The sequence below is a fragment of the Falco cherrug genome, chromosome 8 (genome assembly GCF_023634085.1).
Source record: "Falco cherrug isolate bFalChe1 chromosome 8, bFalChe1.pri, whole genome shotgun sequence".
NCBI classification, from domain to species: domain Eukaryota; kingdom Metazoa; phylum Chordata; class Aves; order Falconiformes; family Falconidae; genus Falco; species Falco cherrug.
In genome coordinates, this window is record NC_073704.1 from 64,571,439 (window position 1) to 64,588,115 (window position 16,677).

At 43.2% G+C, this 16,677-nt stretch overlaps 1 protein-coding gene across 1 annotated transcript in view; it reads left to right on the forward strand.

The window, feature by feature from the left end:
* LARS1 (leucyl-tRNA synthetase 1) overlaps nt 1-8,862 on the forward strand; it is a 33,320-nt gene extending 24,458 nt beyond the window's left edge. Inside the window, exons 28-32 of the mRNA XM_055718976.1 lie at nt 665-775; nt 2,893-2,997; nt 4,818-4,913; nt 5,814-5,946; nt 8,461-8,862. Of these exons, the coding sequence (XP_055574951.1) occupies nt 665-775; nt 2,893-2,997; nt 4,818-4,913; nt 5,814-5,946; nt 8,461-8,666 (651 nt within the window). The 3' untranslated portion in view covers nt 8,667-8,862. The remainder of the gene's footprint in view (nt 1-664; nt 776-2,892; nt 2,998-4,817; nt 4,914-5,813; nt 5,947-8,460) is intronic.
* The last annotated feature ends 7,815 nt before the right edge of the window (nt 8,863-16,677 follow it).

The window sequence follows — 16,677 nt, forward strand, 5'->3', positions numbered from 1 at the left end:
TTACAATCTGAGGAAAAAATGGCATGTGTTCTGTTATTTTTTTCATTTAAGTCATTAATTTTTAAACTACTCTTTTTTTCCCAAGTATATTTCTGAGGAAGCGTTGTTGACTGACAGATTAATGCTGCCCTGCTATGCAGGGGGGCTTAGAAGCATTGTTTTGGTCCTTGAATAGGTGTGTACGATCCAGTGAAGTTACAAGAAATACACTGAAATGGAATACATTGGTCATAAGTAGAAGAAATAAGCTTTTCCAAAAGCAGAAAAATCTGCTTCTGACACGAAGAAACTGATGAGAGTGGCTTTTGGCCTTTTTCTTGATTCTTCAGCCTTCTCAGCTTGAGCAAACATTATAGTAGCTGACAGATTAGAGAGGTGTGACTATTCCAAATTGTGGTATTGAGATAAATTTCACATGACGAATATGTGTTTGTTTTTGGGGTATTAAAGTTTTGGCATTCCGTAGGCTTCCTCCTGAATCCATGTTAAAATCTGCCGTTTGGCCTGACATTTCAAAGGGATGAGAAAATAATTTTATGTGGAATCAATGATGATGGCAAACCTTGCCTGGTATTTATGGGAAAGCACAAAGGCTATGTGATATTAAAGGGCAAGGTTTTTTAATGATACCTATACTTTTTAATGGATGTTCATCAATGTTTAGGTTGGTGGAGGTCAACTGCCAGATAATAAAGTAATTGCCAGTGAGCTTAATGCTTTGCCAGAGCTGAAGAAATATACAAAGAAGGTTATGCCTTTTGTTGCCATGATTAAGGTAGGTGTCAGAGGGATGGTTCTTGTGTAGAAAAAGCTTCTGTGAATGAAATATGTTAGACAAAGGCAACAATCTGTAACTTGATGCGTGGGTGGTGGTGTTTTTATTGCATTCCTGGATCTCCTAGTAACATTTGACTTCAGTCTGTATCTTGGCCCTTGCTTATTTGGTTTCTTCATGTTTTTGTTTATAAACTTCTTTGACATCTCTGGAAGAAAGGTATAATAAAAATGTGTCTACGTGAATGAGCCCAGGTGAACTGATGGTCTAGTTGAGGCTCAGTAGTTTGTGTATTTTGCAGGTTATATAATCTGCGCTTCAAATACATGTGGATTGCTCTGCATTTGAAATGAATAATATTTGCCTTTTCCAGCTTTTCATGCTGATATGAGCATAAGGTGTTCGTCTGGAAATGTAAGAATGCTTAGCATTTGAAAGTTAAGAGCAATGCTAGAGATAATTAATTGCACTACTGTTAAGGGAGTTTAAAAAGGACTGTTCTGAGCCCTGAATGGAATTACGAATTTTGTGTATCATTCATGTGGTTTTATCACTAATACCGTGATATTTCATTATTATTTTCCCAGAGTCATGCAAGCCTATTTTTTTTTTGGAAGAAACTTTTGTGCTTAGTGTTGCACATAAAAATTCAATGCAGCAATTAGGAAGGTCCAAGAAGTATAATATAAGCAAAATTTTAAATAAAAAAATAAGGTGGGCAGAGCAGAATTTAAAACCTTTTTGACTTCTACTCGTAGTCTGTGGAAGTTGAGAGGGATTAGTAATGGAAAAAAATCTTAAGTGTAAAAATACTACTTTTTCTCCTTAAGCTTTAGCTTGATTTTTAAAATTTGTCTTCTGTTTGTAGGCTCTGTCATATTTTATAAATGGAGGTGCTCTTTTGCCTTCTCTCTAGGGTTATTCTAGTTCTTCCTTTTCATGGTAGCTCAGAAGCCTTCAGAGGAGCAGAGCACAAATGGGCTATGAAGCTTCCTGTTAAAGTTTGTAACGAGATGTAGTGATGTGTTAGATCAACTGATGCAGTTGTAAAAGGTCAGACAAGCTTTCAGTCCTACAAGTGTTAGGTCTGAAACATCCCTGTTTTTTGATGTCCTTAGTCTGGCAATAGTAGTGATGCTGGTGCACACAGGGAATGGGTTGGCATGCTGAGGCTTACTCGATAATCAATCCTTTCACTTGTAAAGAGCAGCAAGCAATTTCACATAAAGACAGAAACATCTGAGCTGAAACTCCCTGGATCAGTATGTTTTTCTCTGAAACCAGTTATTCAGCAATTCTAGTGTATGAGGAGCAATTCTGCTTGCGCTTCCTATTCGTGAAAGGAAGGCTTAAATGTAGAAGAAACTTCGTGATTTACAAAGGGAAGCAATTCAGTGTTAATGTAGGGAATCTTTCACATTAAACTGACAAGGAAGCGAGGAAACCCCAACCATGCTGAGTCTGACAAAGCAGATCTTTAAAGGAGACAGCTGGCTCAGCATATGAAAGCAAGAAAGGGACAGATTAAATTCTGAAGAGGAAGTTCTGTTTTAGTGTTAAAAAAAAAAAATTAACGTGGTTTTTTATATTGCCTTTAATACTCTGTCTCTTGTGACTGTTGCTGTTGGCTTTCTGGACTAATTAAGTTCCTTTTATGTTAACATATAAAGTAGTTGTTATTTCCCTGCAGAGAACTTGTTTTATGACTGCTGTGAACATGTCCAGTTGTTGTATGCTTGTCCTTTATTTTAAACTAGGTCATAAGACTGAATTTCCTGCTGTGAAATACCACTGAAATGCTGACTTATTTTGTGAATTCTCAACCTGCACATTAAGTAGGGATTATAAATAACTGTGAATGTCAAACACCTTTTCAATTCTCTATTAAAAATATGTTCTAATTGCTCTTACTCCTCCCATCAGTGTCACTTACTCCCTGTAGAAGAAACCCTGTTACAAGAAAATTATTGCTCTTACGTTAGCATGTTGTGCCAGCAGAGAGCTCTCATATTCAAAAGCCTATTCTTTTAATGACTAATGTAGATAGTTTGCCATTTTGAAGTGTCATTTTACTTGCAGTGTTTAGAGGGTTTAAAGTTTTTTTTTTCCTCTGACAGGAAAATCTGGAGAAGAATGGTTCACGTGTTCTTAATCTGGAACTGGAATTTGATGAACGTGCAGTGCTCGTGGAGAATATTGTCTATTTGACAAATTCTCTGGAGGTTGGTACATTCTTGGCATATTCGTTACTTGTTTTTTATTGGGGTAGCTGGAGGACTGCCTTTCCTGAAGCTCTAAACCTATTTACATTAACTTCTGAGTCTATGTTGCTCAAGTAATATTTTTTAATCAACTTTCTGTATTTCAATCTTGCTGTTTAAATTTGTCAACTATAGTTATATAAATCTGTTAAATACAGGCTCGAGACACAGTGGTAGGTGTGTAGTATACAAACATCTTCCCACAGAACAGAGGTGGCTTTTAGTGCAGTGCTGGTTTTATCTGTAACAGCAAAGTCCAGTGATGCTTTTAAAGAGACATTTTCCTCTGACCCAACCAGTATCTTACATTTTTTTAGCTGAAGAAATGAGAAGGAGATGTTTCAAGGCATTATTAGCAAGAATGATCAGAGTCCCTAGCCTTGTATCCTTGGACTCTTACAACGACACATTAACTGCAGCATATCACGTTGCCCTCTTCAAGGAGCAGGTTCTGGGCAGGGCTTTTAAAACTATGGCATGTAGTAAAATGGATGCCAATCTAGTAGCAGTTATGCTGGTTCATATGCTAATCAGAATTTAGTTCAATAGGTAATATGTTGATGAGGGGATAGCTCAGGTAGATTATGTTTAAAAAAAAAAAAAAAGAAAAAGAACCAAAACCCAAGAACAACCAAAAAAACCCAACCAAAAGCAACTGTTTTAGGAATTTCTTTCAAGAATTTGCAGTGTGTGTGTATATATGTGGCAACACTTCATTTTGTAACCTGTACAGTATGAAACAAATGTGGCTTTATTGGACTTGTCCCATATTACAGTCAAGAGTGAGCAACAACTTTTATTTTAAAATGTTTGTAAATCTGCAAAACCCACTGAACTGGGGAGGGAGCAGTTAAACAGCTGATCTGTTTAAACAGTGTCTCTTTCATGTGGGAGAGTCTAGAGAAACTAGAGAACTGGGCTGTCAAATCTCCTGTAGTTTAACAGGACCTGCCAAGTTCTGTACCAGGGCAGAATTACCCTGTATTTCTGTATGTTGGTGCTGGGTGGCCATCAGCTCTGCTACAAAGGACTTTGGGGTTACCCTGGGGTTGTCAAGAGTAATGTAAACTTCACGCGAGTGTGCTGTCACCACAAAGGAGCCACGCTGCATGTTAACCTACATTAGGAGGAGTTACCAATATAAGGACATGATTTGGCAAGTCAAGGGAAGTCATCCCTCTCCACTCTGCTCTGCTGAGCCTGAATTTGGCTGTGTCAGTGTCATGTCCTCCCCCACTCCACATCCCCAGTTCAGAAAGGCTTTGGGGACTTGCAGTTGTGGTGGCTGGGGGGAGCTTAGATGAGTGACATACAGCCAGAGGCTGAAGGAGGTGTGCTGGTTGAGACTGGCTGAGGGGAAGGTTTCAGGGAAACCTTCTGCAGCTTAGGGAGTTAAAGATGATAAAGCCAACCTCTGTCTTGGTGGTGGGCTGCCAGTCGAACAAGGGACAGAAACCTGAAGGTACTGCTGGAGCTGCAGCTTGTGAGATGGGACGTGAGGACCAGCCTTTGAGCAGGCCTCCCAGAGGGGCTGGATCTCTGTCCTCAGAGCTGCCCGGGGGCACTAGTCCACGCAGGGAAGAGGTGACTCTCAGAGATCCCTTCCAAACAATATTTTGTGATTTCAGTTGTGCTTTTGTTACCTTATGCCAATGCATATTTACTTTCTGGTTTACTGTACAACCAGTTGTTTGATAGCCCTGGTTCTTAACTCCTCTTGTTCCCTCTAAAACAACTGAACTCCTGTTTATTCCCTCATCCCCCTTTTTTCTTTTTTACAGCTTGATCACATTGAAGTGAAGTTTGCTTCTGAAGCAGAAGATAAAATAAAAGAGGACTGCTGTCCTGGAAAACCATTTTCTACATTCAGAACTGAGGTAAAATCAGCAATTCAGATACTGGAAGTCTGAAAGCTGGATTTCAAAAAAAACCCAGATAAAAGCAAATATGGCATTTAAGACTTTAATCAGACATGAACGTTGTATTTATTTTGCCTTTGACCCCACACCCCTTCGAAACAAGAAACATTTCCTGAAGCAATTGTGCTTTTTTCCTTCCTCTGTATAGAGCCCTAAATGTGACTATGGTTGTACCTTAGCTTTAAGGCTCGTCCAGTCAGCACAATTTAATGCTTTGTCCTGAAGACTGCTAAAAACAGGTGACCTAACATTCACATACTGTTATACTACTTCATTTCAGCCATATGCCTCAATGACTGCTGTTTAGATAAGGTAGAACACAGGCCAAAAATAGAGAATTGAGACGGTCTTGTGCAAGTATGGCAGGTATAAGTGAAACTATGTGAAAGTTTGTATTACTTGTTTCTTGAATCCCAAAGTGTTTTTTAATAACATTCTGTGCTTAGCCATTAGTCCATAATGGTCTAATAAATTCCATTCAGTTGCATAAAAATAAAGCCTTTCAGAAGTTTTTCTACAGCTGTGTTCTTGGAAGGATTAGTGAGTAATGTGTAAGATCAGTGAAACTCTACAATAGTGGTATCACGTGTGAATATTTCTAGCTCTAAGACATTTAACAGTAAAAAAATGCATTGATTTCCCTAAGTATATCCTAAAAACTTGTGCATACTCTGGCATATTTTAGAGTTGGGGGACTGCTTGCATTCTGCCACTGGCAGTCAGTGTTTCTAAATGAAGTTTATCCATCCAGAATATTTGGTGATAGATGATGTATATTTCTTTTAGTTTCACGTTTCCTCCGAGGCTTGGATCACAAGTACAGGTTCTCCTTTAACATTTGTATTAACTTTTTTACAGCCCAGTGTGTCTGTATTTTTGGTGAACCCTCAACCATCAAATGGCCACTTCTCTACAAGAATTGAAATCAGGCAAGGAGACAGCAGAGAGACAGTGATCAGGCGCTTAATGAAGATGGACAGAGGGATCAAAGGTACAGTACTAGCACAGATGTACAGCTGTCACATGCTGATTAGATTAACATTTCCATGAGAATTGGAAACAGCTGATGAAGTTTGTGCTGCTGTAATAGATGCTTAGGAAAGAGCAAGAAGTTTTGGGTCTGAGTGAACAAGAAAAGAGATAACATGCAAATAAGCAGGTTTTGCTATGCATTTTCCTCATTAATCTTTCGTTCTGCCACTGGTACACAAAAACCTAGCTTCAGCCAGAGGTGAATATGGATGATATTTCAGCTTGTGCTTTGAATTTACAAGAAAAAGGGTTAGTCCCGTAACTGGTTATAGGCAGCTTCTGCCACTTCTATTTTGGACCTCAAGGATGGAAATAAAATAAATTACTAGATTCTGTTTAGCCGAAGGTGAATTTATCAGTGCTATGTTGGCTTCTAATAATTTCAGTCTCAATTCATAGTGGAAAATGGTCTGTTCACTTAAAAGTGGTATTACTGAAGAATTGTTCAATGGCCTATTAATTACCATTGTTTATGCCAAACTCAAACTAGCAACCTCTGTAGGAATGAGTTCAATACTCTTTTTCTGTCCTCTGAGCCATTTCTTCCCTCTCTACTCCTGTATTCTTTATGTGCTAATACTTTATTTGAGCTGTTGTTAAACATAGAATTCTGCAGTCTTAAGAGACACAGTAAGTACTGGAAGAATGTCTCTGAAAGTGCTCAGTCCTTGGGCAATAGTGTATTCCAGTGTGAAAGTATTAATCCTCACCTGCGGACTGACTTTGCATTTAAGCCATTGTAACGCTGCCTGTCCAGTCCCTTGGTGCTGGCTGGTTGCTAGTAGTGGAGACCCAGGCCGGAGTGGCCAGGGGGCAGAACTTGCTGCCATGTCTGACAGTGTCATCACTGCTTGCTTAACAGAAGCTGGTGTTTCGGTGGTGGTGCAGCGATGGCTCCGACAAAGGTCTTCAGGCAGAGCTTAGGGGTGCTGCTTTTGCTACATAGAGCCTGTTGAGTGCTCTGAAGTGGCTGGTGTTCCTGAGTTTTCCCCCCCATGTGGTGGGGAAAACCCCAACTCTGTCGAGGTCCCTTTTTTGGGGTGAAAATCCTGACTGCTGCCAATAATGACTTTGCCTCCTCTTGCTTGTTTGCTTTCTGAATAGCTTTCTGTCTAGCAGCTTTATGAAGGGCTCTTCTGCTGCCACATTAGGTTCTTGGGGTGGTGTGCAGTGACAAGACAGAAGAGGAGAGGTGGTTTTCATCTTTGTCACAGTCTCATTGTGTGGCACTGAAAATCTTGGCGCTATCCTGTTTCTTGCCATGTTGCAGTTGGAATAAAAGCTGCCTCTTAGTACCGCTATGATCAGTTTAAATGTTTGTGGTATCTCAACAGTCTTTGTGGTCTTTGCAGGTAGCAATATTTCAGGGCGGGTGCTTTTCCTTGATTTTTTCTTGGAAATAAGCGATGTTTTTTCTGGCCTACATATTGATAATTTCAGTATTCCTCACTTATCCACCTGCTTGGAAAGATATTTTAGGAAACCACAGGGTAGTGTGATAAAATTTCATGTCAGATGTTGTTGAAACAAGCATTAAGTTTCTGGCCAGTGTAATGAATGAAAATAGCTTTCTTAAAGGAACAGCAGCTGTGTTTTTGTTGAAGGATATGGGAATTAAAAATAAAACAAATCTGAAGCACTGTGAGCTTGGGTATAAAGGGAAAACTGGACCTCATCCAAAAGCTTGTGACAGGAGAGGAATTATTTCTTTCAGTATCTTTCAACAGCTTGTATTTATATTAATGTTTATCTGTAGAACAAAGACAACTACATACTGATGATGGTGCACACAGAGAGGAATATATGATAAAGTACGTAGTAAAATACAGGCAGGGGGAAGTGCATGGTTTACACAGTAGATGTGTATGCATAGGTGCTAGCCTTCTGCTAGGTGAGTATTTAGAAATGATTGAAAGCAAGTGAGGTTAAATAGCCACATTGTCACTCTGCCTTTTCCAGGAGGTGTCACTGTTCTGTTGGTGCACAAGGGCTGGAAGGTTGTACCTGGAGGAAGGCTTGGCTGAAAGATCCCAGGCTTCCTAGAGCTTTTTTCTTGGTCTGCTTAGTAGTCTTTTACTAGTGTGCATTTTAACAGGGAATTGTATTTAAAACATCTCACCTTCTTTCTGTCAGTCTCTGAAATGAGTTCCTCAGAAAATGCTACTATAACTGTTCAGTTACTCATAACTGTTCCAAAGCCTGATAAGGCAAATTTAGTGCTTAGGGTGTGGTGCTGGGAGTTGGTGTTTCTATGTGTTTTATTCCCATTTCTGCTGGTAACTTGCTGCATAACCACTGAATGACATCTTTGTAGCTGGTGTAAGTCTTAACATGAGTGTTATTCCTGAGAGAATGTATTTCCTTGCAGCAGGTATAGAAGTGCCAAGTATTAAGCATTGCTTTGATTAATTCAGTTGATATTAGCGCTTGTGTGTAGATCCCGTAGCCTAATTAGCCAGTCTCTTTACTGCAGATGTCTCTAAAGTGAAGCTGATGAGGTTTGATGATCCTGTGCTTGGGCCCCGCCGTGTTCCAGTCCTTGGCAAAGAAGCAGCAGAGAAAACGCCTATTCTGGAGCAAGCTATCTTCCACATCAACCTGGAAAAGAAACATGTTCACATTACTGAGAATGGTCTGAAAAAGGACATTGGTGACACAATTGTTTATCTAGTTCATTAAACTGGAATGTAGCTGGCTTGATACCTGGCAGTGAGACAACTCATAGAGTGATTTTGAAAGCATCTGTAATGAACAAAGATGAGAATTTGTTCTATTTAAAAACAACAAAAAACAAACCACCCAAAACACCTTAATTTTGCATGCAAATTCACCCCTACTCTTTTAAACGTGGATATAATAAAATTATTTTCCTCTGGCCCTTTGGCTTGTCTTGAAAAGAAACAGTTTTCCTGACTGTTAACTTGGCAAATCTTCCTTTTCAGCTGAACCAGTGTTTTCTGAAGCAAACTAGAATATGATGCTCAGTTACTCTCCCTCCTAAATAGGCTAGGATCTGGGTAGAGAAACTGGTTGTAAATCTCCTGTAATAGAGGGGAAAAAGATGCTAGCACACTTCTGTTTTACTTTTCAATGACCCAGGTGACTGAACACCATTTTTACACGAACTAGCAGTTCAGAAGTAATTTGATGCTGACAAACTCTTAAGCAAGAGTTAGAAAGGAAAGTTCTGTGCTTCCCAGCTCTTGAAACAGGAGTGCCTGTAGCAAACACTGTTAAAAGACTGACTTTTCCTTTCTTATTCTTTTGTAAAACTATTCGTAGATCTGTTTTAAGGAGAAAGGTTAAGTGTTCTTTTCATAGATTTTTTTAAACTGATATTTTTTTGGTAATTTCAGGGCTATCGCAGGCTGCTTTTTTCCTTTTGATTTATGAATCATCACATACAGCTTCAGGACTTCTGTCTGCAAATGCATGGAGGTGGCTGGTGACAAACAGCACACTTTGTTCTGCACCATTGCACTTTGGCAGTTTCACAATTCTTTACGCTCCATGTAGTTTAACACTTGAACTTCCTCTAATAATATGTTGCAGTGTGGGAGGAAAGAGCAGTGCAAGAGCCCAAGACTGCCATACTGAGAGTGCCAGCACTGCTGAGTGTGCTGTTTTCTGCCCCTCCCTTTATTATTCCTTTGTAAAGGCAGGTTTTGTTTGTGGTTACACAGACGCAATATGAGTTTTCTGTCGCTGTTGCTTCTCCCTGGTCCCGCTAAGCAAATACTCATGTGGTTCTCTAAAAAGGTTTGCTTGTCAAGAGAAAAAGGGTGATTCCATGGTCTTAAGGCAGTCCCTGGGCACTGGGGTTCGGCAAGTTAAAAGGCTGACCTAAATATTCCTGCTGCTGCAGGGTCTTGGGGGAAAAAAACCCCAACCTTTGCCAGCCCCAATCCTGATGGGCCTTTTAAGTTGCTGGAATACCAGTGGGCAAGGGGAACGCCTGTGATGGGCAGAGGTATCTGCTTGCTGGTTGAGAAGAGCTGCTCCCTCTGTGCACTGGACTTCTGGGTGGGCAGCTGGTGGTGCCTTCTGAGTGGAGCCTTGGGGGAGAAGAGCCCTGGGTGCAGCATGGCCGTGGGGACCCTTCACCACCGCAGCCGGGACTTGGTTCTTTGCTGAAGACTTACTTTTGCGTAGTCTGAGTGACTTCCCTTCTGAATTGGAAAAATAAACCCCAGCACAAATATTTGGTGCCACTTCTCATATGTGGCTGTCTTCATTAGGTGTTTGGAGCGCGATGGTGAGATGCCTGTGCTAGTGCTGCTCTGGTATGTGCCCTTGAGAACTCCATTTTCCTGTTCAGTATGTGGTGTTTCACACCCAGACACCATCTCTGCATTTCTTGCTCTGTAACAGTTGCTTTGCAGTGCAAAGGGTTGACGGGTCCCCTCGTTTTTCCAGTGCAGGGACCCCTTTTGCTTCAGCCAGCCAGGCTGCCCCAGCATCTCCCCAACAGCAGCGTGGCAGCAGGAAAATGAGGTATTTCAGCATTGCGATTGCGGAGCATTTGTCATTGCAGGACCAGGAACCTGATCTGAACTCTGCACTTGCTGGGGGAGAAATTGCAGCCACCAGAGCAGAAAGTTTAAATATCTTCTGTGCTGGGAGACTTTCATACCCAACTCTGTTGTGGTTAAGTGCGTAAGCTCTGAGACAGTGTGACACAGCACCTTGGGTCACCATGGGGAGGGGGCTTTAAAAAGTCTGACAAAGATTTGAAGTGGTGAGGGGCCGATGTGCTCACAAAACCAGGCATCTGGAATATTGCTCTTGTTTGATTGGCTCCCTTTGGGCAAATTTGGCTCCAAGGCTGTGAGCAGAAGTCTCTTACAGAAGACAAGACAAAGGTTGTGGGGTTTCCAAATAGTTTGAGATGGATGCAAGACTTGCTCTTTTGTCTGCAGGCAGGAGGGCAGACATTGGATGCATGAAAGCAGAGGCAACATGTTGTGGAACTGGAACCCTTGTAACTTGTCAGTGGGTGCTCTTACCACATTTTGATCACCAGTGCTTCACAAAGAGCAGCCAAGGATTGAGTGAAGCGAGTTGATCAGAAAGATACCTTTGTGTCTTGTACAAAACCACCTTTATTAGTCCCAAGAAGCAGTGATTATGGCAATAAAAATCCAATATCTTGACAAAGTAGCAGCCAGATAATCTAAGCAGGTAAAAACTAGGTCAGAGTTTTAGAACAATAAATATTGCTTCCTTACTCTTTCATAATCTGTGGGGTATTTTTTCCTTCAGCAGCTGTCCAGAGAGCAAAGGCTTTTCTACAGATGTTTGAGAGAGCTGGTTTCTAAAGGGGGGTGTGCGTGCGTGCATGCTGTTCATGGTTTTTTGGGTGGGGTTTTTTTTGTTTTTTTGATTGTTTTTTTTTCCTGCCATTAAGTGTAGGTTAAACAGTGGCATGTTTTGTAGTCTCAGTGTTCAAGTGAATCAGCTAAACTAATTGTTAATGAGCAAGATAGAGTTAAAAAGTTGGGTTTTTTTCCGTGATGGTTTGTTGGCATCCAGGAGATGTCACTGCTATGCTGGTTCTTGTGCTTTTTTTCCCAATAAAGAATAGTAACAGATAAAGAGGCTTTCTTGCTATTAGATTTCCCACGTTATTGACAAAATTCTGGCCTTGCCTAGTAGTCTTCATGGTATGATTTTTGGTTAGAGAAATCTGGAAAGGGAATGTTTTTTCTTCTTTTTAACTGAGCCAGTTTTGGAAGTGCATAAATTAACAGCCATAAAGAACCAGGGTTATTGCGTTTATTTCCTGGCTCTTCCAGTTTCCTGCTGTAGCACCATAGGATCTATTTCCTTAGCTTCCTGGGCCCTTCAGTTTTCCTGTCTTCAGGAGAGTGTATGGATACTTTTCTCCAAAATCTTGTGGTGCATAAATAACATTTCTTACAGAAGGAAGTTAAAATAATTTGGAAAAATTCAGAGGAGAACAGCAAGTGCTACCAGCTGCGTCACCTGATGCCATGCCAAGCTGGACAGTCTGGCACAGCACAGCAGCATCAGCAGTGGGAAAATCTGCTCAAGACAGAAAGCGACTTAATTGTCTCTGCAGATGTTTTCCAGTGTGTGAAAGGAGTAAATCTGCGTGGTGCTGTTCTGCTGCGCAGCTCGGCATGTGCAAGAGAAGCAGCAGGTTTGGATCAAGTTGTCTCCTATATGTGTCCCGGCATCATGGAGGAGGCAGCAATGGGCAACCGAGGCACCATGAAGACCTGTTCCTTCTCTGTGCCTGTTCTGCAGGTACTTGATGTATTTGTCTTACTTCAAAAATGAAACACCCCCCCCTGGTGTGTTAGATCTCCCCTGGCACCAGCAAAGCACTGGGTGTACTTTTCACCCACTGGCAGGTTGGGGGTTTGCTACGTTTTGGCAGGGAAAGCTCGATGGGAGGAAGGTGCTCCTGGCTGTCTGGCAGACCTGCTAAAGCTGTGCTTCTTGTCAGCTGGACTTGGCTCTGTCCTGCAAACGCAATTCAGCTGAATGCTTTAATTTGAGAGCCTCCTGCCTGGGTGGTGGGGAAGAGGAGGATGAGGAGTGGTCCTGGCAGTTGAGACCTGGTATGACATCAGGGCATGGAATATGGTGGTGTCACCTGGCCCATGGGCTGGGGCTGCTCCCAGGCATCTGTTTCCATGCCTGGCTGGAAGTCATTGCTCTGCTGGCAGGATAAATGTCTCTGAGATCTCATCCCTGTTTATTCTTTTTGGGGTAGTGCCTGAGGACAGGATTTCTTTTCTTTCTGGTCTCAAGTAAGGAGTAAAGTTAGGAGCTCCATCCTTGGTTAACATTATAAATAGTCTGGTATATGAAAAAAAAATAATAAAAAAACCATATAGCTGATGAGAAATGAATGCTCGCTGTTGCATATTGCACTGTAAAATATCTCTCTGCAGTGAGACTTGGGTAGGGCTTCTGTTACTCAAGAATTCAGTTGAAAGCAGTTTATTAATCCCTCCAGGCTTTGTAGGCAGAAGAGAGAATTATTGACTCTGTGGCACCAGCAAAGTATCCAGAATCTATATTTTGTTTAAAGCAGAAACAGTTATTTTTCAACAGTGCCTTATTGTGTCGGAAGGCTTGTGTGACCTTTGAATTATTTTCCGCTGATGAAGCGGGGAGCAACAGAAATCGTGATGGAGCTGGAGATGCACATAGTCTGCTGAGCTGGGGAGAGCTGCCTGGGAACAGTTGCTGGGGAGGTTGGTTTAGAATGGTCTTTTTTAATACTTGTACCATACTTTTGAGGATTACCATTCATATTGATCTGTTTTTGAACTGTCCGTGTGGCAGCAGTAAACCTCCGTGCTGTGGCAGAGCACGTCTGTTCCAGCTGGTTAATGTGAAGGGACTGAAGGTGTCCTCAGCCTCCCCCCATCCTTGTGTGGCCCCTGCTGCCCCCGTCCTGTCACAAGTGCTGCTGGGGCTTGGGAGTGACACCACCAGCACCCCACCAAAACCTTCTACCCTGGAAAAATCAGTATTGGCCCTTGGTGCTCCTTGCAGCGAGGTTGTGACTGGTGGGTTACAAGAAGAGCTGGAGAGCCAGAGATCTGATCACAGCACAGCTTTTAGCATCTGAGAGGCTGTGTGTGGTGACGTGGCTGCGGGATGCTGAAGTCCTTATGGGTATCATAGCTTGCTCAGGAAGCACTTGTGCCTCACTATAGATGTGGAGGGTGGTGAAGATCAGTGCTGGAGATGAGTGTGGAGCTCAGTGGCAAGATGCAGGAGCAAGCAAATCCTTGAAAGGGAATGCGTGTAAAGTAAAGCAATCCCATGACTCTTCTTCCCTCCTCCACAAGGTCACTCCAAATATGTAGTGTGTGTGATTTAAAAATAGACAGGATCTTTTAATTTTATGTGTTCTTGTTCCTTTCTCCAATGCACAGCAAAGCACCAGGGCAGCCTGAGATGAGCCAGCCAGTCCTGCTGTCGCCACTGCTGCAGGGGCTAGACCACCGGCCCCTTCGATGCTTGCCACAACAAGGCAATTTATACGAGTTGGTGTGGCTGCTTGTTACTCCCAAAATGTCCCTGTAGCTCCTGCAGCAACACCGAGATAATGGCAAGCTCGAACCTGTTCCTGTTGCCTGTCCCACCTGCGGTGCCAGTCACCAGCTGCTGTGTGGGGTGACCCAGGAGGGCTGGGCAGTGTCTGCCATGGCTTCCCTGTGAACCAGCAGTGTGGCCCTGTGTGCTCTGGGGGTCTGCGCTGCCCCCCGCCGTGGAGGGGCTCCGGCAGTGAGGCACAGCTGCCTGCAGCGCAGGTGCCCTGGCTGGGTGCCCAAGCACAGCTAAAAAGCTGTGAGGAGATAAACCTGCATTTTATCTGTGGCATAAAGGGGTTTCAGCTGTTGCTCCTCTGATCTTTAAGCAGTGGCTGTTAAAGTAATTTCTGATCCATTAAGCAGAGACAAAATAGGAAGAATTTTTATTTCTTTTGATGTTTTATTTCTTTAGTAGCAGATTGGGTTTTCGTGTCCCTTTTTCTCTTTGTTTGGGCGGGGGTCACATCACTTTCTTCCAGGTTTCTTTTATGCCTTTCATAACGTGTGAGGAGGAGAAAATCATCACCACTAATTTGCATTAAGGATGTGAGTTTAGATTCAAAGGCACAGAGCACTTCAGCAGTGCTTTCTGAAAATAGTTCTTTGGGTTTTGTTCTGACACCACTCTAAAAGCTGGGCTGTTTATTTGATGGAGGGAGGTTTATAATGCTCTTTGGCTGAATATGTGAGACAGGGTGTGCAGATGCCTGCCAGACCCGAAACAGCTGAGAGGGCTGAGCAGTCTGAGCTGGGGCAGTGGCAGCGCTGGGGCTGGAGCTGGGGCAGGGAGCCCAGCGGCGTGGGGGACCTCGGGCCCTGCTGTGGGCGGCAGTTCCTACCTCACACCTTTCCCTGCTCCAGGATCTCACGTAGAGGAGGCAAACCCAGGCTTTTGATCAGTTTTCCTAGCTTTTTTGGTTTCTGTTTTGGCTGGATCAGTTGGGTCATGAAGGATGTGCTGCAAGTGCCAGTTACTTAAAACTGGGGGCACAGTTCTGACTTGTGTTCCGCGCAGCCTAAAGCATCCTTCTTGTACAGCCCAAAGTACCCTCCTTCGGGGGTTTTGATTCTCTCGCTGTGCCAGCTGCTCTCACAGGTACAAATCCAGGCAGTGTCCTCATCACAGTGTGTGGGAGAGCTGTGGGCCTCTTGTTTCCCAGCTTTTTGGCATTTTTAAAGAACTCACTTTAGCACTGCAGGGGTTTTTCATAAACAGGGACTTACCGATGAGTTTAACAGAGCAGGAAGCATTATGTCATTATAATAGTACATTGTGTAGAGTACTGTTACTGTTGTTCGAAAACAGATTCAAACAATGTGATTCCATCGCAAAGGTCTGAGAGCTTTGGTTCTGCTGGGGATGGTGCCTTGTGCTGGGTGCATTTCCCCGTGCACTGCAAAGAAAAGGCAATGCAAATGAATGGAAACAGGCTGCAATAGCAAAGTACTATTGAATTTACTTCAGGCAATAGCAATGAGAGAGGAAGCTAGATATCCAAATGGGAGTTGGTACTGCCCTCCCAGGTGCTCTGAGGATGATGCAGTTTGTATGCGTTTCTCCTTTGTTTCTGCTGGAACGATGTTTCACAGACTTTGAAGTCTGTCTTCACTACTGTTGGGGATATAGCCAGCAAAGGGGTTTCATTCTTCCAGTTAATAGCACCAGTTCAGCTGGCAGAGATGATGACACCTGGGCCCCAGGTGTGGTGGGACTCTGTGCAGTGCCGGAGATAGAATTTGCCATAAATACAGGGAATTTACTGGAATTGAAGCAAGGTTTTGAAATGCGTACACACAGAGAGCAGTTAGAAAACATCCCTCTTTGGTGTAAATCTGTTGGGGATCTGAGAACTTCAGCTGAGATTTTTCTTGTCTAGCAGCCTTAAGAATTTTGGGATATGCAGTTGTGCAGATTTATTACCCAAACGTGCTTGCCCTGCTGTTGGAGCAGAGCTGCACTGCTCGGCCTCCCCTCGGCGGTGGGTGCTGCTGGCAGTGCTGGTACCTGCCCTGCAAGCTGAGCCCCAGAGGGGTGCTGAGCATGGGCCAGTCTCTGCAGGGGTAGAGCTCTTCCCTTGTGTGTGTGTGGGGGGGGTCAGTTGGGGCACCTGTCCCCGGCGAGTGCCCCTTCCCCAGGGGCACCGCTGTGGCTCAGTGCATGCAGCCGGGATCAACGTCCCGGAGTGCAGCGCTGAATGGTCGTCTTGTTAAAATGATGTGGATGTGAGAAGTTCATTTGGGGCTCAGTGCCGGAGAAGATGGATCCTGCCTACTGCCCCCCATGTGCTGTTTGCACCAGCATGTGTGTGCAAGATCCTGTAGCCAGATTCCTTTTTGATCTGAAAATCTGTTCTGTCACCTTGATGCGTTTTTAATGCAGAACTAATCCATTAAATCTAAGGAATTGCCCTGTCTCCTGCATGGAGGCAAAAGCAGCATTTGTTTTGTAATGGAATGGCAACTCCAAGCAACGACTCATATTTTTTAAGTACTTTGTAAGAGCAGGACTGTGTGTGTCTGTGCAGCTGTGGTAGCATTGCACAGCCTGGAGCGGATGCTCTACAAGATACTTCGCTGTGTGATCGAGCAGTGGGGAGGAGACACCCAGCATC